Below are 26,768 nucleotides of genomic sequence, written 5' to 3' on the forward strand. Positions count from 1 at the left end.
CAACATTTATTTGTGTTTATTAACTTAATTTACAAGGAATTGCAGAAAGAGAGAGAATATTGAGTCTGGTTACTCAAACATGATATCAGACTTTAAAGAAAATGTAAATGTACGTTGAATCATGCATAACATCTCCCAGAATTCCAAATGAAGGATCACACCGGTTCACAAGTGTTGTGAAGCATCCTTGATACTGAGATTATTCTAGCCAAAGGTGCCTAGTCACTTTGCAGCTGATGTCCCTGTCAATCAAACTATGCCTACATGCAAATACTTAGACATCTGAGTATATACCAACATAGAGAATCACTTTCTCATGTGCTATGATCCAGTATTCAGTGCATGCAAAAATTACCCATGAGATTCAATCCTTACAAGAGTGCTAGTGATGAGCTCAAGCAGATTTCAATATGTGATTTCAGAACTATGCCAGGCAATATTTGGTATCAAGTTCTGAAGTGTGAAATACCTTTTACTAAAACATAGTATACAATGTGTTTTGTGAGAGATATCAGACTAGTGTAATGCATGCTGTAGACAAACTGATAGCGCCCGAGGTGAAGTTTAAATATATGATAGACCTTAAAAGTGCCCCATAAATATATTGAATTGTGTGCAATGTGTAAAAAATAAAAATAAAAAAATAAACTACTTTACCTTACTGTACCAACAGAACTCAAGTCACCCTAAAGGCAGAATTACTTTAGTCCCTTTTGTGTGATAAACTGCAATGCTATATGAAATTTAAAAAGATAGTTCCCCCAAACTCAAACTTTTACTCAACCTCATGTTCTTCCAAACCTGTATGACTTTTTTTGTTTCGTGGAACATAAAAGGAGATGTTAGGCAAAACGTTAACCTCAGTCACCATTCACTTTGATTGCATCCTTTTTGTTTTTCAGACAGTGAAAGTGAATGGTGACTGAGGCTAACATTCAAATGATTTTTGTTTCCACAGATGAATGAAAGTCATGCAGGTTTGGAACAAAATAAGGGTAAGTTTTCGTAAGTAAATGGTAACAGAATTTTACATTTTTTGTGTACTGTTCCTTTAACTCACATATACCTCCATTTTATCTCTGCAAGAATTCAGTTTATCTTTTCTCCTCTTTTTGCCCTCTTGGGGAAATATAATAAAGCTTAGAGCAAACTAAGCAAGGTGCATTAATGAATATTGGAATCAGTTCTATCAGGTTATTCCTACATTTTACATGAAATCAGGCTGTATAGACTTCCTTATGCTTTGTATTATCTCCTCTTTCCTGTTTCACACCCTAGTGCGATATATTTGTTAAAAATGACCAGCTATTTTATTTCTGTCCTGTATGTCATAACTAAACTAATATGGAATCTGCATTGGATTTCAAATCCACAGCATCTTCCTTTTATAGGATGTGTAATGTAAAGAATCCCTAACATTCTCTCTCAAACTGTAAAGACCTTGCTGTGTCCTTCTACCATTACATTAAAATGACTCACAATCAGCAATAAGCAGTCACTTCCTTCCAAGTTTGACTTGAGTCGGACCTACAAATTGTGTCATTGTGCAACCACATTCCAATACTCTCAAACATTGTCAAAGCAATACTGTACAAAAAAGCAAAAGTGTAAATCCCTTTTATATTACATACATTTAAAAAACGAGGTTAATAACTAATACTGCTTTGAAAATTCTTGCACATTATTTTTCTCTTTGGTAATCACCATTATAGTTCTTTGGTACACTTTTCTGAATCCATGTAATGCCTTCTTTATAAGGCATTATAAGCTGCATAGATGAGTCCAAGACTTCATTTTAAAGGAATGTTTCACTGCAAAATGTTCAGTCAACATTTATTCACCCTCATGTTGTTCCAAAACTTGTTGACTTTCTTCTGTTAAACACATGGAGATGTAAGGCAGAATGTTCAAACTGCTCCTTTTCATACATTTAAAGTGAATGTTCATGGATGTGCAAAAAATGTCCAAAAAGTACAATAAAAGCATTATCAAAGTCAACCTCATCTCATGAAAATTATGTGACTGTGGCAGTTAATTTTTGCTAAATTATATGGTGGAATTGTGCCCAAGACAAAAAATGTCCAAAATGGCAATTGTGAGTGGGGTGGCTCCACCCCTGCTGCTGAACTCAAACAAAGATTATTAGAAGAATTTCTCTGCTCTTTTGGTCCATGCAATTCAAGTAAATTGGTGCCAAAAATTTTGAAGCTCAAAAAAATCACATAAATCAGAATAAAAGTAATCCGTAAGACTCCAGTGGTTAAATCAGTATCTTCAAAAGTGTATTGATAGGTGTGGGTGAGAAACAGATCACGTTTTCATTCTTCTTTTTGTGTTTTTGGCGAATCACTTCTTCATGCAGCCCCCTACTGGGCAGGGAGAAGAATTTCTAGCAAAAAATGGCTTAAATATTGATCTGTTTCTCACCCATACCTATTGTATCACTTCTGAACACATGGATTTAACTACGGGAGTCATATGGATTACTTTTATGCTGCCTTTATGTGATTTTTGGTGATTTAAAGTTCTGGCCACCATTAACTTGCATTGTATGGACCTAGAGAGCTGAGATATTCTTCTAAAAATCATAATTTGTGTTCTGCAGAAGAAAGAAAGTCATACATATCTGGGATGGCATGAGGGTGAGTAAATGATGAGAGAATTCCCATTGTTGGGTGAACTATCCCTTTAACATCAGGACCCTGTGGGAAAAAAGAGTTATATGGGTTTGGAACAACATGTCAGTGAGTAAATGATGACAGAATTTTCATTTCTGGTTAAACATACCCTTTAACAGGTAACAATTCCATCACACAGTCCACATAGCAACATATGCAATGTTAACTATGTTCAGCAAATCCAAAATGCTCTATCTTTACATTCAATATATAAGGGATACTTTGGATCCTTGTCTACAATGAATTTCAGGCTGATAGTATTATCATCCTTAAGTGCTTCCTACAGATCTTCAGGCATGCTCCCCCTCTTCACCTGCAGGCTGCTGGTCCAGCCACGGGGGCAGGTATTATAGGTGCGCACTCCAGGAGAGCGCAGGCCCGAATCCTCTGACTCAACTGAGGCATCGGAGTCAGTGAGCGAGCAGGTGTTGTACAAGCGCACTGGAGAGTGGATCATGCGGGTGGGAGAGGGACTGTGGAACTGAGTGCCCAGCATCCTTGGTTGAAAGGGACTGATGGGTTTTTGTTCGTAAGGCACGATGCCACCACTCACTGGGGAGATGGGCAGGTTGTGCCCGCTCAGTGCACCAGGAGATGGGCTGTTTTTTCGCTTGGCAGCATTGATGATGTTTTTGGCCAAAAGGTGATGGTTGGCTTTGGTGTCCTGGGAGATGGCTGGGGACTGGCACCTGGTTTCCCAGGGTGGAGACACGGGGGAGGTGGCCGTGGGCTTGTAGTAGGTTCCAGGAGATGGAGAGGTTGCAATGGGCTTGTGGATGGGGCTTGAGGAAGGGCATGTCATGATGGATTTATGGATGGGTCTGGGTGAAGGGGAGGTTGGTGTGGGCTTGTAGATGGGACTGGAGGATGTAGAGGTCATAGGAGGGCTGCTGGGGGACCAGACCACACTGGAGGTCACATCTGGACTGGTGAAATGTCGAGTGAGGTTGGACGTCCTGGACGTTGGGGTGGTGGATCCAGAGCTTGTGATTGGTGCCGGGGTGTCTTTTTTAATCTGTTAGAGATTAGAAAAGATTACTTTTGGAGGTGAGGGATCACTTTGATTGTGTTAGTAAAAAACAAACAAACAAAAACAGATCGTATTGAAACATTTATTGGGTGAATCTCACAAAGAAATGTCTGGGTCATATTTCACCACAAAATAAAAAAAATAAAAGCCTATTTTTAGCATCACTAAATGGAATTATCCTGCCCAGATGTAATAAACTTTTTATTATTAGAATTATTATGCATTAAATATGGTGCAAAAATACTAAATACTAAAATTATGTATTTTTACAATTGTACCTTACATATATACTTTACAGTTTAAATAACTTACTGGTATTTTTTTCTGCATTACAGTACTGAGAATTAGTTATTTGTTTTTATTTTGTTTTGTATTAGAATAGGCTACTGCGAGTGAGTTTAAATGTTCTGAAAGGAATATTCTGGCTTTAATACAAGTTAATCTCAATCAACAGTATTTGTGACATAATGTTGAAACTTTTTTAATCATCCTTTTTTACACACACAAAATAAGCAGAAATAGCTGTTACAGTAAGCCACTTATAATGGAAATGCATACATACAAATATGTACTTTTTCAAAAGTATAGCCACAAGACAAATCATTAGTCATGATAACATGAGATTAGTGCAATAACAGGCGTTACAGCATTTACCAAATTATAGGGTTTAATGCTGTTACGTCTTCATGACAATGACAAAAAAGATAGGGTTAGTAAGCAATTTTATGTCACAAAAATCATGTTAATATCTATAGTGTTTAAGTCTTGTGGCTATACGTTTGAAAGAGTTTCAGTAGTTCGCAAGTTAATGTAATCCTGCCATGAGGATAGAGTAAACGTGTTTGGCTCGCTATACCTCGAGGAGGGCTCGAGGCTCGAGATTTGACCCGAGCTCAAATACCCCCCTGGACTTGTTGAGTTATTAATCAATAGATGGGAGGAGTTGGGGTGGTGGAGGGATGCTGAAGGAATCATCACAGCATGGATGTAAGCAGCTGTTATATGCTTACTCTGGCGATGTGATTGTCATATTAAATGAACATGCTCCTCCCAAACTTTGTTATAAAACTCCATTTTAGTAGTTCGCAAGTTAATTTAATCCTGCCATGAGGATAGTGTAAAGGTGTTTGGCTCGCTGTCCCTGTAGGAGAGCTCGAGGCTCAAAACTTGACCCGAGCTCGAATACCCCCCAAAAGTAGCCAAGACCGGGCAGCAAGTCGCTAGTGTCGGAGCCTCGTGAAACACGGAATTTGAGTAGGAATATTGAAATGCTGAATAAGTCACTACAATGCCTCCCCCCCCCAAAAGAAATGTGACCTGAAAAGGCGTGCGGATGGAATGTAGGCTTTCGGTGGGGGGTCTCCTTAGCCTGTGTGTGAGAGGGGCAGGAGTGCCACAGATGATAGAACAAACAGTGGCCGCTTGTGGAGGCAGCCTCACTCTAGGATCTGCTTGGGGGAAAGGAACCTGAGAGCTAAAGGATAGGTGGAGAATGAGTACAGTGAAAATAGGCGGGAACACTGCAGAAACGGTGGTGGTTGCTGCCGCATGGAAATTAGCTCCCACAGGAACTGAGCTCGCATGGGAACGGCCTGCACGTGGTGACTCTCGCTTTCTAACTGGAGAGCTCTTACTGCGATTCATTGCGATTCGAACAGGAGAGCTGTTGAATGCATGTAAGTGGGAGGGCTCTCCATGTGTACGGACAAGGCTGTTTGGAGCTCTTAAAAAGTTTATTTTATTTATTTATTTATTTGTCATCTTTGAAGAGCAGGTTGTGTGGGGATTTAACTTGGGAGAGCTGGACAGAATTCAGCAGGTCCAAAATGTAAATTTAATGACCTTTTTTGTAGATCTGATTCGCATAAATGATTTACTCTGCTGCGTATCCTGCATCCTACTGACGTAAGGTTTGCAAGGTGATTCGAACGGGGGTCCTCCCGCGATGTGATTGGTCGGATTAATTGAACATGCTCCTCCCGAACTTTGTTATGAAACTTGTTATTTTAATGTTTATGGACTGGCCAAATTCACTTTCATTGTAGGAGCCTTACTGAAACCACGTTTATTTAATTTATTTATTTATTTTTAATGAATGAGTTTAAAGTCAAAATTATGGTTTTGATAATCAACATTATGCCACAAATGCTGTTGATTGAGTTGAACTTGTATTGAACATGCAACATTTCTTTAATTATTATGAAAATAATGTCACAATTTAAAATAAAATAAAATAAAAAATTGTCTTAAAAAATCAGCTTCATTTTCTTAATGAAAAATACCATTACTATTTTCTCTCTTTAGAATTTTAGGTGAAATATAACTGGTAGTTTTTGTGATATTCACCCTAATATGTCATGATTTGGTTTTTATTACCATGTTGTTATAAATGTAGACTGTGAGGAATGTTAGTGCATAGAGGCACAAAGACACCATCACACCCCAAGTCACTACAACACTTTTCACACAATTTTCACACAATTCCTGTGTTTTTTTAAAACCAGACTTCCAAGCTTTCCAGGCTACTGCCACATATGATGCATATGTATGGGTACGATTTGCAAGCCCACAAACACGCCATTGAAACACATCTAAGACACCTCTGGTGGTACTGCATGCAACTACAGATATGATGTTATCGATATCAGGGTTTCTCATGCACTCTTTGATTACAGTGAGCTGTTTTTCTTATCTGATGTCTAAGTAGTTTCCCAGCACACCGGGATATCATGCCATCTTCAGATTACTAGCATACACTCTGCCAAGACCACTAACCTTTACTGAGATATGCATTTGCGCTGTTGAGGCTGTTGGGTAGGTTTTCACCACCAGCAAACGTGTTTTTTCAAACATGAAGGAGGCCGTAGGTCAGGCCGTTTGTCTAAAGCTTAAGCCCAGAGGGGCCTGTTTTGGCTCAGATGTGCATTGGGGCAGGCCAGGAATGCACAGGGCAACTTCATCTTTGCCATTAAAAAAAGTTTCTAGTTTCATTTTGGGTCAGGACACCACACAGCAGGCAGCTCTTGGTGATACACACATCTTTGCAAGTGTATAGATAAAAATAATTGTGTGGGAAAACAGGCTGTGCTTCTTAACAAAGGGAGAAATACTCCTGAACATTGTGAAACAACTGATTATAGGGAAAGCTTAAAATAGAAGAAAAAAAATCAACACAATCAAACAACAAATACAGAATATCACATTAGTGAACAGCAGAAGATAAAACAGTATGAAAATAGAGACAGATCAGAAACAGAGAATTTCATTTTTTAATTAAGGGCGGAGTAGACAAACTTGCCTAAAAGAGAACGAAATAAAAGGAAAAACATAAAACTTGCAACCAAAAATTGATTGCTTCACTTTCTGATGTCAAGTCAAAGTAATACCTCACTGTTTGAAAACAACTAGCATGTGTCCCTATCAGATTCCACATATGTAGAGAAATACAGTATTTAACTTGGAATTATGGCTTTGTGTACGTTGGAACTTATTGCATGTACACCACACTATACATACTGTCGCACAGAATGCAAACCGTAAACTACATCTATAAATTAAAGAGCAGCATACATTACTAATTAGGAAGTAACCTAATAACAGGTACCATAAGTAAGAGTATAGAGACTCTTGTATCTTTCTAATCATATTAAAATATATTCTGTAGATCATAAATGGCAAGACACCATCTGCTAGATTGCTTTATGAGACAGTACCAGACTCCAACCTGAAAACTTGGAGGCAAGCACTGGAAAAAGACACACTGGTCTCTTACCTAAATATATATCTGGCATGCTACTTCTAAAAACACACAGCTGCACTAAACTACCATGTCTTGATTAATAAAACTTCATCATCTATAAGGTTCTATTTATGGCCCTCTGGTGGCCTGTTCATGGATTACAATGCAAGTCAGTTACATAGGTAAATGAAAGACCTGACATTTATCGCCTCCACAAAACTCAAAAACTCAGAAAATAAACAAGACTAGATTTGAGTGTGAAACTAAGAGTGCAATGATGACCAAAAAGAGTGATTTACTTTCTCTCTGTACCTGCTCTTTCATTACTTCTAAGTAGACAGTAAGCTTCCATGATACTTTGGTCTGAAGAGTACATTAAGCAAGGAAGAGCAGAGATGGAAAGGATTAAAAGAATGAAGATGGTTTCCACACCTGTGGGGTGATACCAATTTTCTTGGCAGAGAAGGTGGGTCGTGGAGCTTGAGCACCAGAGCGAGGTGAGGCCACACCTTCTGGAGCTAAAGGAGACACAGGGGAACTGATGCTACCCACTGTGCTGGAACTGAGTGGTGTGATGGGAGGAGAGAAGCAATGGGCCGATCTGTAAGCAGCAGAAGGGCTGTACGGTGATGGCAATGAACTTGCAGGAAGGGAGGTTTGCCTGGAGAAGGAGTGACAGGTCATGACAGGCTTAGGAGGTGGGGCAGCTCTTGGGAGAGTGCTGTAGGGATCTCTTGTTGGGTTGAGGATAAAGAGGGATGAGTTGAGCTGGTATGGCTGATGTCTCGACAGCTCCATCTCAATTTTAGTGCAGCCGTTCTCCAAGGGTATCTCTGGAGGTGGAGTGGGTGCTGGTTTTTTGGCAGGGAGAGTCTTTTTATGAGTGTCCTGCTGAGCTTGAAGCGTCTTTGAAATCTGTGTACTTACATTAGAGGTGTTAACAATGGCTTTAACTCGACCAGGCATATTGGATGGATACACCCATGAAGGAGGTAAAGACATGGTAGGAGAAGGTGATCTCCGCCGTTCCTTGTTATCATAAATGTACCTGTCCATTCTGGTCTGGCGTTTGGCAAACAGTTCCGCTCCTTTCCCTGAAGCGTTGGTCAGGGCTTGCTCAGGTTTGTGCTCCATCTTGGCATGTGTCCTAGAGCTCTTCAAACTTGAGGCCCACTCTGGCACCGAAGCTTCCTCGTGAACGTTCTCCTCCTTGGCCAGGAAGTTTGAGGCTTCGGCTCCAAGGGCCAGAAGCTCCTCCTCTTGTGTTGCATCTGGCTGAGCTTTCTGCTGCTTCTTCTTATCGGCTCCCTGCACCAATGAGAGGAGCTCAGGATTTGGAGCCAGTTTGGGCTTCTCCTGAAATGTAAACATCGATTTACGGGTTCCTCTGTGAATCCGACCCTTGTCAAGGATGCCTGTCCTAATTGGATTCGTAGACCTCTTCTCACTAAAGAGCTCAGGAACAAATGTGGGTCTGGGGGCAGATGGGTGGATATAGTAGGAAGAAGGTTGTGGTGACGGAGTGTGAGATGTATCAGGAGGAGGTCTGGAGTAGGTGGGGAGTGGAGGGGTTGGATATGAAGGTGGAGGTGGTAGAGAGAAAGCAGGTTTTGCGTGCACTGGGAAAGGTGGGTCTGAGCAATCTGAAGGTTGTGGTTCAAAGTATGTTGCCGTAGGTGGCTCCTGGAAGGCAGGTAAAGATGGAGACTCATAGGATGGGGCTGAAGGGATGTCCATCAATGGACGTACAGCCTCTGATGAGCCTACTGTTGTTGGAGAGAAAAATGGCCGAGCTGTTCTGTTTATGATGGAGAGCTGTTTTGTCACTGTCTTGGCTACTTTTCCATTGCACTGCATACTAAATCCATTAGTGATTTCTTTATTGGAGTCTACTGAGTCAGTGTGCACTCCATTTGCTCCTGCTTCCATGTGAACAGCTCTGTCTATAACAGCAGTGGTATTGTCACTTCTAAGAGTAATCTCATCTTTCACTGCTTCTGTAGGCTCCTCTGAGAGCTCCTCATCCTTCTCATTTACGGGGAGAAATTGTCTTTCTTGTCCACTCTCCTCCACTACATCCTCACATGCAACCTCGCTAGCATCCTCCATGTCACGGTTAGTACTGCAGATTCTGCCAGCTGACCACCTGTGGTTTGTCTTGCTATTCCTGTGATTTAACTCCTTGTGCACCTCCTCAGTTGAGTGCTGTTTGTCCCATGTCAGTGGACTGTCAGAAGGTGAATCAATTACATTCTTGGATTCCTCCGATCCCCCTCCTGCAACGCTCACAAGTGTGAAAGCATTCACTCTCTGTCTGCGACGGTTGAAGAGCTGGACACCTTTAGAGTTGGAATTGGCTTGGAGCTGAGCAGCAATGATTTGACTCTTGGTCCGGGCCTCCTTCAGCTCTTTCTCGGACAAACTGGCACTTCTACTGAGGTCTGCAATAACAGAAAAAAAATTGCATAAGAGAAAACCACATTTTGTGTCTACAATAAATATCACATTCACAGCTTAAATGGATCATTTCAACACAGTCTCATGTTAAGAGAACTTGTATGTGATGGCACTAATTTGTAATAATTAGTATGAGATGGCAAAATCATAAGATAGCATACGACTTTGCTTATACGAAAAGGTGTGACTTTTATTCCCAGAGAGACCAATACAATACAGCCATCCAATTTTAGCTAGCCTCCAATCCAGCACATTATTTTAAGAATGGAAAGATCAGTGAACATATTTGGTTAATATTTTAAATATGTATTAATACAATGTAAACGACTGATGTACATCAATGGCTTGTAATTAGCTTTTCTCATCTCGTTCCAAGCCCTGATGTTTTCTTTCTTCTGTGGTACAAAACAGTGATTTTCCTAATGAAATGTAAGGTTTAGGGTTTGGGTAAAGGGTTAGACTTGATGGTTCGGTTTAGGTTTGGAACAGTGGTTAAACTTAAGAAAAATTGTGATAACATTTTTCATTGGTTCATTCATTTTTCTTTATGGGAGTAAAAGTTTTTTGTACAAGTCAACTTATACACTTTCTTACACTTACGCCATTGTGTATTATTTATTATTACTTTTCATGAGACCAGGTTGGATAGATCACTCATCATGAGAGTGAGTAAATGATGAGAGAATTTTCATTTTGGGGTTAATTATCCCTTTAAGTGTGGCCTTGCCAGTTGCAAGACTCGTAATGTGTTTCAGTTCTCAAAGAGGAATGAAGGGTTGCTCAACAAAGCTTGGAGGTAAATGTAAAACTTAGATTTGCAAGTCTTCACAAGTCTTATGAGGCATTCTCTACTATTTTAAAATACACTTAATGGTTTCTGGTGCATATGGGTTTGATCACTGTTTCCATCCTTGCAAACAAAGTGTGACAAATGTACTTTTGCAGACTTGTTTTATTACAGACAATCGTTGGACATGTTTTGGCAATTATTAGCTTATTTTTAGCCTACATTTTATTCCACGATCTCATTACAGTCACAAGCATTTGGTAGTTGTATAAGTTTCAGTTAAAGCCATAATGAAAAGGGAATTGTGTCGGCGGGGGTGTGGTCGAGCGTTCGTCTGGAGAGAGAGAGAAAGCGGTAAGGGTGCACACACTTGAGCGCTACAATGTCTAACACCTGTTTCTGATTGCAGTAAGCACTGGGGAGAGTGATTAAAAAGGGACCACGCCAGAGACAAGGGAGAGAGAGCTACCCGTCTGAAAGAGACTGTGTGTGTTTAGCTAAAGAGTGTTATGCTGAAAAGCCCCTTCGAATGTGTTTATTAAAAGTTATTCCTTTGAGTTGACGCCCAAGTTTCCTGTGTCCTCCCTTCCTTGAACATTTACACTGGTGCCGAAACCTGGGAGAATTGCAGGAAATACGCCAGCATGGAGTCCTCGCAGTTGGCAGAAGTCATGAAGTCCCTCACCAGTATGCACCATGTGCAATATCAGGCCCTGCTTGAGCTACGCCAGGACCAGGATCACAGATTCTAGGAGGTGCTCCAAGCTCAAGCAGAGGACCAGCATGCGATCCGGAGCCTACTACACCAGGAGAAAGCCTCCGCCGTGACCCCGGACCCAGCAGCCCCCATGCCCCCGGTTGCCCTCATGAAGATGGGGGCAGAAGATGATCCCGAGGCCTTCCTGGATCTGTTCAAGAAGATTGTCGAGATCTGGCCAGACTCATCCCATTGTTGTCTGGGGAAGATCAACTCGCGGCACAACAACTGCCGGCGGCAAGTCTCCTGGTGTGTGATGATCTGAGGAAGACCATCCTGCAGCGGGTCAGTCGCAGCCCGGAGCAACCAACAACTCTTCCGGTCATTGAAGATGGATGGGCGTAGACGCCTGTTTGCCTTCACTCAACAGGGAGCCAAGGGAGTCATCGATCTCGTAGTGCTGGAGCAGATTATCAGAGGGCGGAAGAGCCCTCCACTCTCTCTCTCCCCTCCCCCTATGTCCCCCTCCCCCCCACCCCCCCACTCTCTCTCCCTCATCTCTGGTGTGGTCCCTTTTTATCGCTATCCCCATTGCTTACTGCAATCAGAAAAAGGTGTTAGACATTATAGCGCTCAGGTGTGTGCACCCTTACTGCTTTCTCTCTTTCCGGACAAACGCTCGACCACGCCCCAGCACCACAGGAATATAATCATCTTAAAAGTCAAAAGTATATTTGTCTGAAGTAATCAAATAATTATAGCTTCACAAAGACAAAAACATATAATTTGTTGTCATTTTTGAACACTGACTTATGAGAAATACTGACAGACTGTATAAAGTTTAGGGATTTCTGTTTAAAATAATTCGCTTCGCAGTATGTTGTGATTCACACTGCCTGCCGGCAAAGCTTTTGTGGGCCACGGAAAGTTTTCACACATTTATTGTTCCGAGAGCCCCCTGTAAACATACTGACATTTTTATATTTGCAGCTCTGCCCATAATTTGGCAAAGGGGGATGTTATAACAGACATCTATTTGCTGAAAATGGAAAAAGTTTATTGACTGGGTTAAAAAGCCCCATTCCAAGTAGCAGAAAGTATTTCCTTCACCACAGGCTCTAGTCCCTCCCTTAGCATTCCTCAACTGCCGAGAAAATTCCCCGCTTGAGACTGCAGCATGCCTTGAGAAATCTGGAGAGGCGCTGGAGCCATTAATTTATATTCATACTGACATCCCAACAGGTTCATGCCTTTCCATCATCACTTACAGGACAGAGTCATATACATTTACTGTATATGCTTGAACTTTGACCTGCAACATTTGTTTTTGTGATACAATATAACATCAAAGTTTCAGTAAATAAAAAGTGAATTGCTTAGGGAATTTGCAATTCATACAAAAAAGAATATAGCATGAAAGAAACAAAACTTTCAAACCCAAACCGTTAACATCTCATATGAAACCATCACATCCTGAGGAACAATTATGTCATTGTTGTCAGAATAGTGAAAGGCTAAACTCACCTAATATAAGTGTGGTTAACCTGTACAACATACACACAATCTGTTTCCCTAATAGACCTTTGAATAATTAATCACTGTAGGTTCCCCTAAGGTGGAGCTCAGCTTTTATCCTCAACCTCAAACTTGGCAAAAAACATACAAACAATTTTGAGAGTGTTTTTTCTCTAAGCAGGTAGGTCTTGGTCTTGCCAGAGCCCAATTTGAGTTGTCAGGTAGTTAAAACTAACATTTCCAAATCTCACACAGTTTGTTTTACGTGCAGGTTTGCAAGACTCAAAGGAGCTTTTATATCACATAGCATAAAACTATAATAGGGCATGGATAATGCGCATCTGCCTTTTATTCCACCAGCAAAAATACCTCTTAATTTAATCAGGCCAAGCAACACAACCTCCAGCACTGTGGTTTAAAGCTTTTCATTTTCCTTCTTTACAGATATTCATCTTTACTGTGTTTAAAAGAATCTGCTGTTTATAAACCTGGAGCAAAATTCCATAATCAGCCATAAACACATGCAACTTTTTTCTTTCCTTTTCGTTGATATTTCAAGTACTTTCCCAAATACTTTCAGAAGGATTTTCCTTTATAATGACTTGCTTTAAACCAAAAATACTTTGCAGATGAGCAAAATACCCTGATGCACAGCTTGCATGTTCCTTATTCTTTCAAAGAAATAAACCTGGAAAAAATCTCCCTGTCACATTAGAGCCATCCAGGTTAATTTGTACAGTTACTCATTGATTTAGATTTCTACTTAAAATAAATATCACCAGAAATAACAGTTGTATTAAAAACTACCCAAAAAGACATATCCACAAAGAGCAAGTCAAACTCTTACAGTCTGAACTTAGGACAGTTACAAAAACAAATGAAATCGTCGTTGTGTCTTTTTCTTAATTAAAGAGAGAAAAAATACTAGTTTTCTATTGTCATGTCTAAAGACAAACCAAACAGCAATAAAATCATTTTGTCTCTGGATCAGTCTGCATTTACTGCAAAATATTGCTCACATGTTACCACTTTAAACACACAGAAGAAGAGGCAAGCGCATCACATATGTCTTCTTAATATGATCTCTGTCTAAGTTTCAGAACTTATTTAACATGACTTCAGCACATGCCACAAACCTAAGCTTTTATTGTATTGCCCAAGCGACATATTTAAACTTTAATAGACATGTCGGGTCAGACTTACTGTAACTTCGTGTATAATTTTCCCTTTTCTTCCCTTTATTAACTCTGCATACAGTGTCTTTTCTTGCTGCTTCACGAGCTTTTCTAATTTAACTTAATCTGTTTCACTCCCCCTTCAGCTGTGTGAGCTCAGATCAGATTTCGTGTCGGCTGCTCCAAATGCACATCCAGCACGAGGCGGGCAGGCTGGGGCACTGGACAAGGGTTTGCTTCCCTTTTGCTTTTTTAAGCATGGACAAAAAAAAAAAAAAAAAGAACTTGGCTATGCTGCGTAGAAAAGGCTAGTCTCTTCGCCTTCTCTGTTTTTCTTTTTTTCTTTTCTTTTGGATTTGAACACCACAAATTCAGTAGTTATAAACTGTACAATAGGGGAGAACAGGGCTAGTTGTCACACAGTTGTCCTCTCAGTAACGATGAGAATTTCAGTCAAAAGTACACCTGGACAAATGCTTATTTTCTATAGCAGTGGTTTTGTATGTCATTTTCAAACACCTAGTTAAAAACTCAAATTAAATCATTTTTGTGAATATCCTTCAGTCCAAACTTAAATTCCAATAGCCTATCATTATATTTTTGTTATAGTTGTTGGTTAAACAAGTAAATACAATAAAATCACATTGGCAGACATGATTAAACCAAATTCCAACTAATGGTGGTATATGAAATGTTTGTGAAAATATGTCAAATTGGGGTAGTGTGTCACATTTTTCTGTTGGGGAAGGCTGTCACATGTTTAATTTCATCAGTTTTATACAATTCATTAATTACACCATCTTTTGGTCAAAATGCCTTGTCTATCTTGTCTATCTTTTCAGTGCACTAAAGGGTATTTGCCAATACAGAAATTGACCTACCCTAAGAAATATTCACTGGAATGTGACAACCCCAATCTTCTCAAATAGTTCCAATCTACCTCATATGTAGTTTTTAGTTGTGTATTGATGAGTTTCAGAGTCAGGAGTTCTGTTTTACCCATACTCATCCTTATTCATTTCAATTCATAACCACAGATTTACTCTCTTTTCATTGTTTTCATTACCAGAGATCATTGATTATGAACAATTTGGAATGTGTGTGAAGGGAGGCACATCAATGTGAGGTTCTTTGAAAAGTAATGATCATTTCCCATTACAATGGAGGACAAATGTTGAAATACTAAATGTTGACTGTTAGATAAACATGTACTGAACCTATAAGTTCTCACATTATTTTTCCCTCATCACTAATTTAAGTGACTACATTTCTTCCGTGTCATGCACAGAACTAATGCATCAGCTCTTAGAGGACTGGGTGACAGAGTGTTTCTATGTCATGCTGGGCTGGGGGAATAGACACCTTTTAGGGTGGTGTTCAGTTTAAACCACAGAAGCTTGCTTGCTTAATAGCTGACCCATACCTGACTCAGACTCAAAGTCATCATGCTTAACTTATCAGGAAGGACAGGAACTTCCTCTTTCAACAAAATGCAGCGGTAGAAATGGAGGGAAAGTAAGGATTTTCCCATTTCTTTGGCAGTGTACTGCTTGTGATGTGTAGCCCACTCGGTGTTGACAGAGGAAAGAAACTCCCTCAAAGTTTGAGGATTTGGGCCTTGGCTGCCCTGGGGTTGTATATCACAGGTCAGATTCCCCTGTCGGATGTTATGGTTCACTAGGGGGATGGGAAAAATTACACTTTTCCTGTGGGCAATGTGTGAGTGGAGTGATTGGGTCAGAACTGAGTAAAAGTTGCACATCACTGTGAAGTACACAAAGCCTCTTCTGGGAGACTTGCACCTCCTGTATATATATTTAATTCTGTCATCATTCACCCTCATGTTGTTTCAAACCTGTATGACTATCTTTCTTCAGTGGAACACAAAATTATAAATGTTGAAGGTACTGGTTGCTCTTTTCCATACAGTGAAAGTGAAAAGGGACTAGGTCTGTTGAGCTCCAAAATGACCAAATAAAATGTAGTAAAAAATAAATTATAAAAATAGTCCATATGACACATTCCAAGTCTTCTGAAGCAGAAAAGTCATTATTCACAGATAACCTTTGCCTCCACCGATGGACTAAAACAAACATTTATGGACTACAAAAAAGGTGCATTGATGCCATATGACAACATCGATGCCAAACATGGCTCTTGCGTGTCTTGTGATCCAATGTTGACTCACTGTTATTAGCGTTATTCGTCAATGGTGTGATATTTGATTTAAGAGCTACATCGCAATCAATTTGTCCTTTTATGTTCCACAGAAGGAATAAAGTCATACAGGTTTGGAATGACATGAGGGTGAGTACACAATGAAATAATTTTCCTTTTTGGGTTATACTTTTCAATAAGGATTAATTTGTTAACATTAGTTAACAGCATTAGTTAACATGAACAAATAATGAACAATACTTTTACAGCATTTACTGTATTAGTCCTGGTTCATGTTAATTTCAACATATACTAATACATTTTTAAAATCAAAAGTTGCATTTGTTAACATTAGGTAATGCACTATGAACTAACAATTAACAATTTTATTTTTATTAAGTAACATTAACAAAGTTTAATAAATGCTGTAAAAACTATATTATTCATTGTTTGTTCATGATACTTAATGCATTAACCAATGTTAACGAATGGAACCCTATTGTAAAGTGTTCCCCCTTTTTGTTTGCCTTTTGTTTGAACTGCTGTATTATTGTAGTTCTCAGCTGCAAATCATGAAGCAAATACGTTATAAGCATGGAATAGAATGCATATATAATTTTCCTGAAGATGATTAGCAGTTTCATGCAATCAGCAGTTGGAAATGGATTCTAGAAAATCAAGTAAGCACTGTGTGTTCTGTATCCCATCAAACTATGATGCTGTGTGGACATATTATTCCATACAAGGAGAGAGAGAGAGAGAGACGGAAAGCAAAAGAGAAAGAAAATGCTGACATTTTGTTCTGCTTCTCTTCCTAAAACCATATTAAACCAATATAATGTGGAAGAATTAACAGCTCCCACTAAGTTTCTCCACATCCTCCCCTCTCGCCATTTTACACACTTTCTAAGGCTGTAACAACATCAGAGCAGCTTCTTACATTTCTGCATTAACAGTTAAGGACCATCTGAAATGGGTCTGACTTTTCATTAGCAATGCACTGGTGTGAAATGCCGCCTACTTCCAGTGGGTGCTTGGTCATCTGCAAATCATATTTTGCATTCTTTCCAGATAACTTTTCCCACAAGCTTGAGCATTATGGTCAGTTGGTATGAATCGAAGTCACTGTACAGCTCATCTGTCTTAGCAGGAAACAAACGTGTCATGAGGGTTTAGTAAGCCCTGATGTCTAAACAGTTAGGGAACAGTAATGTCTCCATCATCTTCACATCTCTGTCATATGTAGTTAAAATTGCCCCTTTATAATGACACGTAGCCATTTATAACTATTTCATCATACAAGACATGCTTTTTGTGTCTCTATAATTCAGTGAAAACACCCTGTTTAAAAGACCAGTACAGCTGGTCACCAGGAAATATTGAGCTGTGGATGCTAGCACTGACGTGCACAGAACGGGGGCAGCAGGGGCGCCAGAACTTTCAAGCTCCAAAAAGCACATAAAAGGCAGCATAATGTAATCCATACGACTCCAGTGTTTTAATCCATGTCTTCAGAAGCGATTTGAAAGGTGTGGGTGAGAAACGGATCAATATTTAAGCCTTTTATTTTATTATTATTATTATTTTACTATAAATCTACTTTCAAACAGCCCTTCACGTTCAAAAGTTCTTCTTCTTCTGTTTTTTGCTGATTCGCATTCTTAATGCATATCGCCACCTACTGGGTTGTTGTGCAAATATGATTCATTTATTCTTCTCCTTTGCTTTATCCATCCCTTTTTTCTTTCTTCTCCCTGCCCAGTAGGTGGCGATATGCACAAAGAATGTGAATAACTAAAAAAAACAGAAGAAGAAAAATGTGGATGTGAAAGTAAAAGTGGAGATTTAGAGTAAAAAAGAACTTAAATAATGATCTGTTTCTCATCCACACCTATCATATCACTTCTGAAGACATTGATTTATCCACTGGAGTCATATGGATTACTTTTATGCTGCCTTTATGTGCTTTTTGAGCTTCAAAGTTCTGGCCAACATCCACTTGCATTGTATGGACCTACAGAGCTTAAATATTCTTCTACAAATCTTCATTTGTGTTCAGCAGAATAAAGAAAGTCATACACATCTGGGATGGCATGAGGGTGAGTAAATAATGACAGAATTGTCATTTTTGGGTGAACTATCCCTTTAGAAACCTCATCTGTTTGGAAAAACATTTAACTCACTTTTAGTGCCACAAAGTGGACATTTCACCTCGGAACTGCAGTGATACCTGTAATAAACCACATAATTTTGAAAAGAATTTGCCGCAGTCACATACATTTTGGTGGTGAACAACATGGCCATGCTACTCCCCCAGCTTGTCCATTACTAAACCAGCTGAACTAGTACTGAACTAGTGTAGAAATTAATTCTGACCTATGCTGGTCTTTTCTGTATGGTTTTTTACACGGCTCTCTGGAATACTTCATTCTAAATGGTCAATCGTGGGACTATGTAGTCAAACATTTTTGTGTAAGGACCACAAAACTATACAATCGACCCGGGCAACCAATTTACAAGTTTCATGACTTGTATCACTTCAGGGTCTCTGTCTTCTTACATAATATAATAATTTAAGCTCAAATCAATTTTTCATTTTTCATTTATGTATTTGTTAAGTAGCTGATTTGGGGTCCAGATCACCCTCTCTGGGTTTATTTTGTGACAATGACAGTACATTATCCCTTACATTTTTAACACTCTAGTGGTACAAGAGGTATATTTACAACTCCAGTGTTATATATAGTTTTCTGCTTTTTTAAATGTAAAGTTGCAATCAAGAAATAGAAGAAAATATTTACTTGTTTTCCGTTCCATCTGGCCGATGCAAGAAGTTAAGCCTGGCTTTCCTTTAACCCCACAGTGGTCGTCTTTCTCCAAGATGTTAGTACTATGCCTCTCCAGGGTCTCTTTCTTGAAGTCGGTCCCCTCCAGGGACCTCTCTGCTCCAGTCTTGTCCAGAGTGGAGGATGTTGTGGCAGTAGGCCCACCCCAGCTGTCCCCTCTCCTCACCGGCTCATGCTTACACTCCATCCCTGCTCCAAAGCTTGGTTGTGCTGCTCCGTCAAGGTAAAAATTCTCCTTTTGCTGAGTTCCCTCTTTGCCTGTACGCTTGCCTGGATGTGACAGAAGCTTTCTGTTTCTCTGCTGGGGTGAAAGTTTGGCATGTAAGGGGTGGTTTTGGGATCTTCTGGCTTGTTTTATGCCTCACAACTTGTGAAGAAGCATGGATCAAAGTGAAACTAAAGCTCTACATTTTTCTGGACATTTGTCTTCATTGTAATCATCGAAGAAGACCCGCTAACACCCAGAGAAGAACTGAAAAATGCACTTTTGCTTTCAATTTGCACAATATTATTCAAACTCTAACAAGACCTCCCTGGAGGTGCTTGTCATTGCACTCTGGAGCAGTTCCCATGGAAAAGTGCCAAGAACATTTCACAACTGGGATATGTTCTATTGCAAATCCGGTAAAGACTTGAAGACTATCCACTGGTCTATTTGTGTCTGTTTTCGATCACTGATCCAGATATTGCTCTTTTTTTTTTTTTTCAAGTCCCAGTCACCAAAACATGACCCTTGGGTTTATCACAATTTCTCAGAGATAGACTATTTCTCTAAAGGCACGTGTACCCCTTGCTCTTAAAACATTTCAACAATGTTGAGATGAAGGGCAGTGCTTGGTGCTTCCCTGTCGTTTCATTGGCACATGTAAAAAATATTCAGTCAAAAGGTCATCCAAATGTTCTGACTGGAGCTATTGTAATCATTCAGGGACTAAAAATTAAAGCAAAGCTTTATTGTGTTCAATCCATATGTTTATATTACAAACAGATGGCTTCTGTAGTTTTCATTCTATAGCCCTGCATTACTGATTGGGTCTCTCAGGGTAGTTTAGCTAAGCCATATGATCTCTAACCCACCATCAGAGCTGACATTTAGTTTATTTACTAGCTTCAGATTAGGACAGACTGAGACTCCTCAGGAACGCATATGGTATATCCAGACGGGGCTTAATGTCTTAACCTCTATGTGTTTGTGCTGCTCAAATGAAAGGCCATTGGCTGAGCTTCTGAAGTCTATGTTGCTTGGATTGATCTTCCTCTGGAATGCTACTACCTGAAACATACAAAGTGTAAATGGTCAATCAACAGAAGAGCATATGCTATTTTGCAGTGGTTCAAAAATGGGTGGCAGGTATGTTCTGATAGGCTCACGGACAGCTGGGGAAAGCAATGCTAAATGCAAATAATACAATACAACCAACCATATAATTGTAAATAGCATATCTTTTTCCATGGCCAAGAGTTTGTTCCATGTGTTAGGATGGTAAATAACAAAATTGTCCATTTTCATATTCAGATATTGTTAATAATTTTGCATATTGTTGTTGGGCCTATACAGTTCATAGTACTATATTACATTTGAATGTTTGATTCTAAGGACATTATGCTTTCCATTTGAGAACCGCTAATGCATTCATAAAAATAAAGAATACAATAGAAAAAAATTTACATGTTCATACATTTGCAATCTGAACTAGTTAAACCTGAAACATCAGTTTTTTATTACATGAAGGAGGGGTATGTCCTCTGGCTCAGCACACTTCATATCATTTGTGAAAATGACACCCCACCCTTTGACAAGTCAGTGGGAGCAATGAACTGCATTTCCTACATGCGTAGTTGAAACAATGCATATTTTGTGGTTTTCCTGACTAATACCAAGGAGACAGGATAATGAGAGGAACAGGTGTTGCCAAATTATGAGATTTAACTTAATAAAAAACCCATTTAAAGGAAGGAAAGTCAAAATTTGCAGAGACTGGACACTGGAAATGTGAAGTGGGAAACTAAAAACCAGGCTGACACGGAACACACAAATTTAAAAAAAAATAAATAAATAAATAAAAAAGTAATCATTTCAAAATGTATGCATAAGTAATCTTAAATCAAATAAATATTCCTAAATATTTTAAGTTTTATTACTTTAATTCTGTAAAAATTTACACAATTCAATTGTATGGAATTTTCTTATGAAACTGAAATGCATAATTCTTAAAAATAGACTAAAATATTTTTGTGCCTGCACAATTCCTCAGAAAGTGCCACAGATTTTTGCTGAATCTGAACATTCAATGTTAATGCTTATTTGGCTAAAGACATTTTCAAAGTTTGTATGACTCTCAGCTCTATTTACACAATATACTACCGGTGTATTAAATACTTTTTCCAAAATTCTGCAGATTTTCCCTCAAAATCCCTCAAGAAATAAAAAAATATTATGCAGATCCCATCAAGTCCTTCTAAATAACCCATGAAAGTCACGTTTTCATGCTCAGCACACCAATACACTACAAAAAAATCAGCTTATTCAAGAAATTCCACAACATAATAAAAACGTGTTTACATGAGATTAGAAATCATTGGATATTCTCTGCTTTTAACGTCAAATACAAAATGTAAACACTTGCACACATTGGTTAAGCTGGTAAAAATATGTTAAAGGTGTTTACATGCAATGCGAAATCCAGGCAAAAATCTACTTATGTCTATTGATTTTTGTTTAAACTGTTCATGAGCAAATAATGCAATAAAGAAAAAACGTTTGAAACGTTTACATGATCTTACACGTTGATGGCTTATTAAGCATAACTGGTGTGAGATTGTGCTTGCAAATGCCCTGATTGATTAAACTGATTATCTCCAAGGCTTACAAATGTCATGATTTTGAAGATGTTAGGGTGGAGTCACCATAAATGATTTGGTTTAATGAATGCTAAATGCCTGTCAGTTGAAGTGGCAGGTAAGATATTTGCTTTTAATGGGAAAGGCTTTAACTTAAACATCACTGTAAGCATGCTCTCTCAAATTATTGCAATAAAACCTGCATGTTGGAATAGGACAATGTGTTAATTGGCAAGTTTACAAATAGCACAAATTACTCTCAAGAACTGAATCACCCAGTCAGCTGAGTGTTTTCTCTCACATCCTATAGGCTACAACAGGGCCAAGGGTCACATGAGGCAATTAGACCCCATTAATCTTAATCAGCCCCTTTCAAATGCCGTTTGAACTAATAACACACATGACAAATGAGTGGTCTCACTTTTCTTGTGGTTAGCTTGACCCCTGTGTGTTTATGTTTGGGAGTTTATATCATGCCCACTCCAACAGTTGACTCAAGCTACAAAGAAGATATCCAATGTCTGTGCCCTCCCAGCCACCCTTAAAATAATGACAATCGACTCAACAAAACAAACACTCTCGCCCACAAAAGCCCCTCACAAACACTTTTGTTTTCTTTTCTTTGGACCAAAAGTAAAGGACAGTGGCATTGTTAGTGGTGCTGCATGCTTGCTAAAACTTAAAGGTAAGGTTAGGGATCAACATAAATACGTGGGAGGTCGGCATGTTGTTTCTGATACTTCTCTCAGGAAGACTCGCAGACTTGAATGAAATTTAAGATGACAATTATTTGATGAATTTAAAACAGAAATGTAATGTCTCTCTTTGGCGTGAGCCCCGTCTGGTACTCCGAACCGTCATGTCCTGCCGGAGATATGAGGCAGGGGCGAGGAGCCTAACCCCGTGCAGTACGGGACTCGACTGGTGGTGGTGGGGTGGTGGAGGTTGCCGTGTTAGCACACTGAAACAGCAATGTGATAGATTGTGAGCAAACTTATAAAGCAATGGCTTACATGTGATTGGCTAGGAGTTACCTAGTTAATGGTGCGATGATGGACAGCTGCTAGTCTTCCCGCTAGAACTACGCTGTGCTTACATTTCCGGTACTCTAGGATTGGCCACATTATGCCAACTCAGCGACAAGCGGCATCTTCTATCAGACATGTTTTCATCGGCTCCAGCATGTTTGTCTTTGCCTGTGGCGTGAATGGAAGTGCATTGCATAAGCACCATGGGAAACCCGGGTTCGGATCCCGCGTTAAAACCAGGAAGTAATTACGTTTGCATAAACAGTGATGAGCGTGATTCGGAGGTTGCATTTTTTTCTCTAATATTAAATTTGATCTCCACTGGTGGTTACGTTTTTGTTTGTTTTTTCTCCCCAATTTGGAATGCCCAATTCCCAATGCGCTCTAGGTCCTCATGGTGGCATAGTGACTCGCCTCAATCCGGGTGGCAGAGGACGAATCTCAGTTGCCTCCACGTCTAAGACAGTCAATCCGCGCATCTTATCACATGGCTTGTTGAGCGTGTTACCGTGGAGACATAGCGCATGTGGAGGCTTCACGCTATTCTCCACGGCATCCATGCACAACTCACCACGCATCCCACCGAGAACAAGAACCACATTATAGCGACCATGAGAAGGTTACCCCAAGTGACTCTACCCTCCCTAGCAACCGGGCCAATTTGGTTGCTTAGCAGACCTGGCTGGAGTCACTCAGCATGCCTGGATTCGAACTCGTGACTCCAGGGGTGGTAGTCATCATCTTTGCTCACTGAGCTACCCAGGCTCCCATTGGTGATTAAGTTAAAGTTTTGGTTTAGCTTGGTGGGTACAGTTTATAAAATATGCATTCCTCTTCCTGTAAAGCTGAAAACAAACGCTTTTGGCGCCCCCTCTGTTGACATTTCACCCAGAATATGGAGCTCACACGTGCATATACGCCCAACAACACTTACCGCTTTGGACACTGTGGGCAGTGTTTCACTTTTAGGTAAGCACAGACCGATTTTAGCTAAAGAAAAGTCAACCTGCTGTTTCCGATTTCACTGAGATCAGTCTGTAGAAATGTAGGTTTGGGAACAAACCCCTAAGCATAAGTATTAAAGTTCGGCATGCAACTTGTTCCACACAGTTTGTGCTACTGACATGAATGATATCTCATATCATGCAGCTTGTTAAAGAGAGGAGTTCGATTACTTTTCAAAGTGATCAGACTTACGATAAAACAGTGAAAAGCAGTGACTTATACCTTATCTAGGGATTAGAATACAGTATCATAAAGGCTTGGGGGTGGTATATTTTGACTTAGCAACCACCTAAAACACCCTAGAAGCCACCTAGCAATACCCTAGCAACAACCTAGAGCACCCTAGCGTTGTGGCGTTGAGTTTTGCATGGCTAAGCACCACTTAAATTTTCTTCAGAAATCTAGTTTTTCAATTAATATTCAATAATGTAAACTTCAGATGATACTTTAGCCTCTAATGTAGAAACATTCACAAAAGTTTTGAATTCTCTCCACATATATGATATACAGATTTCAAAGCTGAGGCATCACAAAGCATTTGAACTAAGCGGCAAATCCCAAGAACTGCCTGGGAAGCATATATCATGTGATCATAGATCTTGATGCTGGAAGTGTCAGAATGTGCTTCTCTTATCTCTTATCTGATGCTACAGCACATATGTCTACATCGTCTGTTCACTTTCCAGCTGTTTACATTACAATATTAACAGCCTTCCTGTACTGCTCCCACACATGTCTCAGGTATAAGCTAATTGTTTGTCGTCATTTATTTATGTCATTCCAATGCAGTGGGGACATTCCTGTGTGCATATGCCAAAATAATGAGCCGCATTACAAGATCTAGAGTTTGTGTTCCATGCGTTATCAGTCCTAAGGCAACAGGAGACAGGTACCAGAATTTGTGTGCGTTTGGGCTATATCCGTTACAGTGCATTACATGAGCTGTGATAGTGTATGGTAAGTGTATGGCATTTTGATATACCTCCGGGGCCCAACAGGTCTCTATAATGTCCCAGATCAATTACAGCCTTTCAGGGCAGGATCCTTTAAACATATGCAATGGCACAATGAAAAGTCCTGCTCTTCAACCCGACTCCTTAAGCACAAAGGCCTATTCAAGCACCTGTAAGTGGCCTGAAAAATAATTTGGGGGTTGCACTCTACATTTGGCATTCTTTGAGAGTAATTCACAGTAGTCTTCTAATTGCCAGCATGCCTTGGCTTGCACGGGTTGATGACAGACAGCAAAAACAATGAGGTTTAGAGTCACGGTGCCTGCTGCATAAGGGCATTGTTAAGTACATAGCAGGCCCACATATAAATTATGGATAAAACTGGCTTGTCACTGAGCAACTTCACATTAGATGTGCAGTTTCTCATTAGGTTCTTCATTCTATAGTACAGTAGAGCATCTATAGAGAAATGCCAAGTAGAGGAAATAAAAACAAAACCAAGGTGCTCTGTGATAAATTAACGAATGTTTATTTGTGATAATAGAGAATAAGTAGCTTTTATTTTAATTTTAATTTCATGTTACCAAGTAAAGATCCACAAACACAAAAAGAGGAAACTTACTCTTGACTCTGGAAATAAATAAATACAGCACTAATGCTTCTTATAGATCCATATAAAGTGACCCTAAAAGTATTTGGACACTTTTTGACATTTATGTCACTCTCAATGTGTCTTAATAATTTAAGACTTTTTCACAGAACTAACTTCACTCTTTTGAGTCATTTTTGCAATTACATTGAACCTACTAAACTCAAAAATAGAATTTTAAGATTTATGATATATTTAAATTTCATAAATGTAAAATAATCTTTAAAAAAACGAATATTTAAGATATATTGATGTATATTGTTTTAAAAAAATTACACATATCAATTTGACGGAAATTTGTTTTGAAACTGAAATGTTTAAATCTTAAAAATAGGCTAAAATATTATACTGTATATAGTGTAACTTATAAATACCATATAAGTGAGGACTCAGGGTGATTTTGAATGGATTTTTGAAGTCGGTTCCCTTAAAGTTCACACAGATGTCCTAGCAAGTTCCACAAAGTTTGACAACCAAAAAGTGTTTGTATATAATGCACAGACTTTCATACATTTTTAAGTGTGCTTTACGTGTCTAAATACTTTTCAGGGCCATTGTATCAAATAAACCTTAAGTACCATTGAACGTCCAAGCTTGCAAATTATGGCAGCAAATAAACACTCAGATCAGACACAGGTCAGTGACAGATGCTCAGCACAGGAACCTCTGCTTAATGTATAAGTCATTACAGTCACTAAGATACTCCAGCACCGGATATTCGTTCTACAATTACAGCATGCTGCTCAAATTTATCATCATAAGAACCACACACAGGCAGGACAAAGAACAGCGTACACAAGCCTAACAGGGAACAGATGAAGACCACTGCCAACAAGAGAGGAAAAGAAGTTAACATCCTCAATTAATTCAACCCAAATATTTACATCTAAGAGCAAGATCAACTTCAGAAGCATTCCTCCCTCTGGCAGTCACACGTTGCGGCTACAGCTGGCTACCTAAAGCAGTAGGTTCTTCAAGGATGTAGTTTACAATTCAACAGGTGATAAAGCTCTTTACATGATGCCAGTCGCAGTTGTAAATTATTCATCTCTTCAGCAGCCTCTCAAGAAACTCAGTCAAAGCTGTGGAGCTGATGGCAGACTCACCTGAACTCCCCAGTGCTCCGGTGTGTGTGTGTGATTGCTAGTTTGTACTGCCCCTTTTCAGGTCCTCCTTGTGTTCACCTCCCCCTCTATCTCAAACGGAGTTGC

The 26,768-nt window shown here is 39.4% G+C and overlaps 1 protein-coding gene across 2 annotated transcripts; it reads right to left on the reverse strand.

The window, feature by feature from the left end:
• Window positions 1–26,768, reverse strand: LOC127418296 (synaptopodin-like). Of its 2 annotated transcripts, none has more exons than XM_051658820.1 (4): window positions 26,664–26,768; window positions 19,037–20,354; window positions 7,880–9,888; window positions 1–3,693 (listed from the first exon to the last, which is right to left on the reverse strand). In XM_051658820.1, the coding sequence occupies exons 2-4, from the start codon at window positions 19,266–19,268 to the stop codon at window positions 2,959–2,961; spliced, it is 2,976 nt and encodes a 991-aa protein (XP_051514780.1). In that variant the 5' UTR covers window positions 19,269–20,354; window positions 26,664–26,768; the 3' UTR covers window positions 1–2,958. The 2 variants fall into 2 exon arrangements, with proteins under 2 accessions (XP_051514780.1, XP_051514781.1); XM_051658821.1 differs by having other exon boundaries at window positions 26,442–26,684.

The sequence above is a fragment of the Myxocyprinus asiaticus genome, chromosome 27 (assembly GCF_019703515.2).
Source record: "Myxocyprinus asiaticus isolate MX2 ecotype Aquarium Trade chromosome 27, UBuf_Myxa_2, whole genome shotgun sequence".
Taxonomy (NCBI): Eukaryota; Metazoa; Chordata; class Actinopteri; order Cypriniformes; family Catostomidae; genus Myxocyprinus; species Myxocyprinus asiaticus.

Bases quoted from the DNA above. Each gene is read 5' to 3' on its own strand.
- LOC127418296 (XM_051658820.1), bottom strand. From the start codon at position 19,268: ATGGAGTGTAAGCATGAGCCGGTGAGGAGAGGGGACAGCTGGGGTGGG. The intron at 9,889-19,036 runs GTAAATATTTTC...CTGTTATTGCAG, and splicing joins CCAGATGGAACGGAAAACAA to ACCTCAGTAGAAGTGCCAGT. The intron at 3,694-7,879 runs GTGTGGAAACCA...AATCTCTAACAG, and splicing joins AAATTGGTATCACCCCACAG to ATTAAAAAAGACACCCCGGC.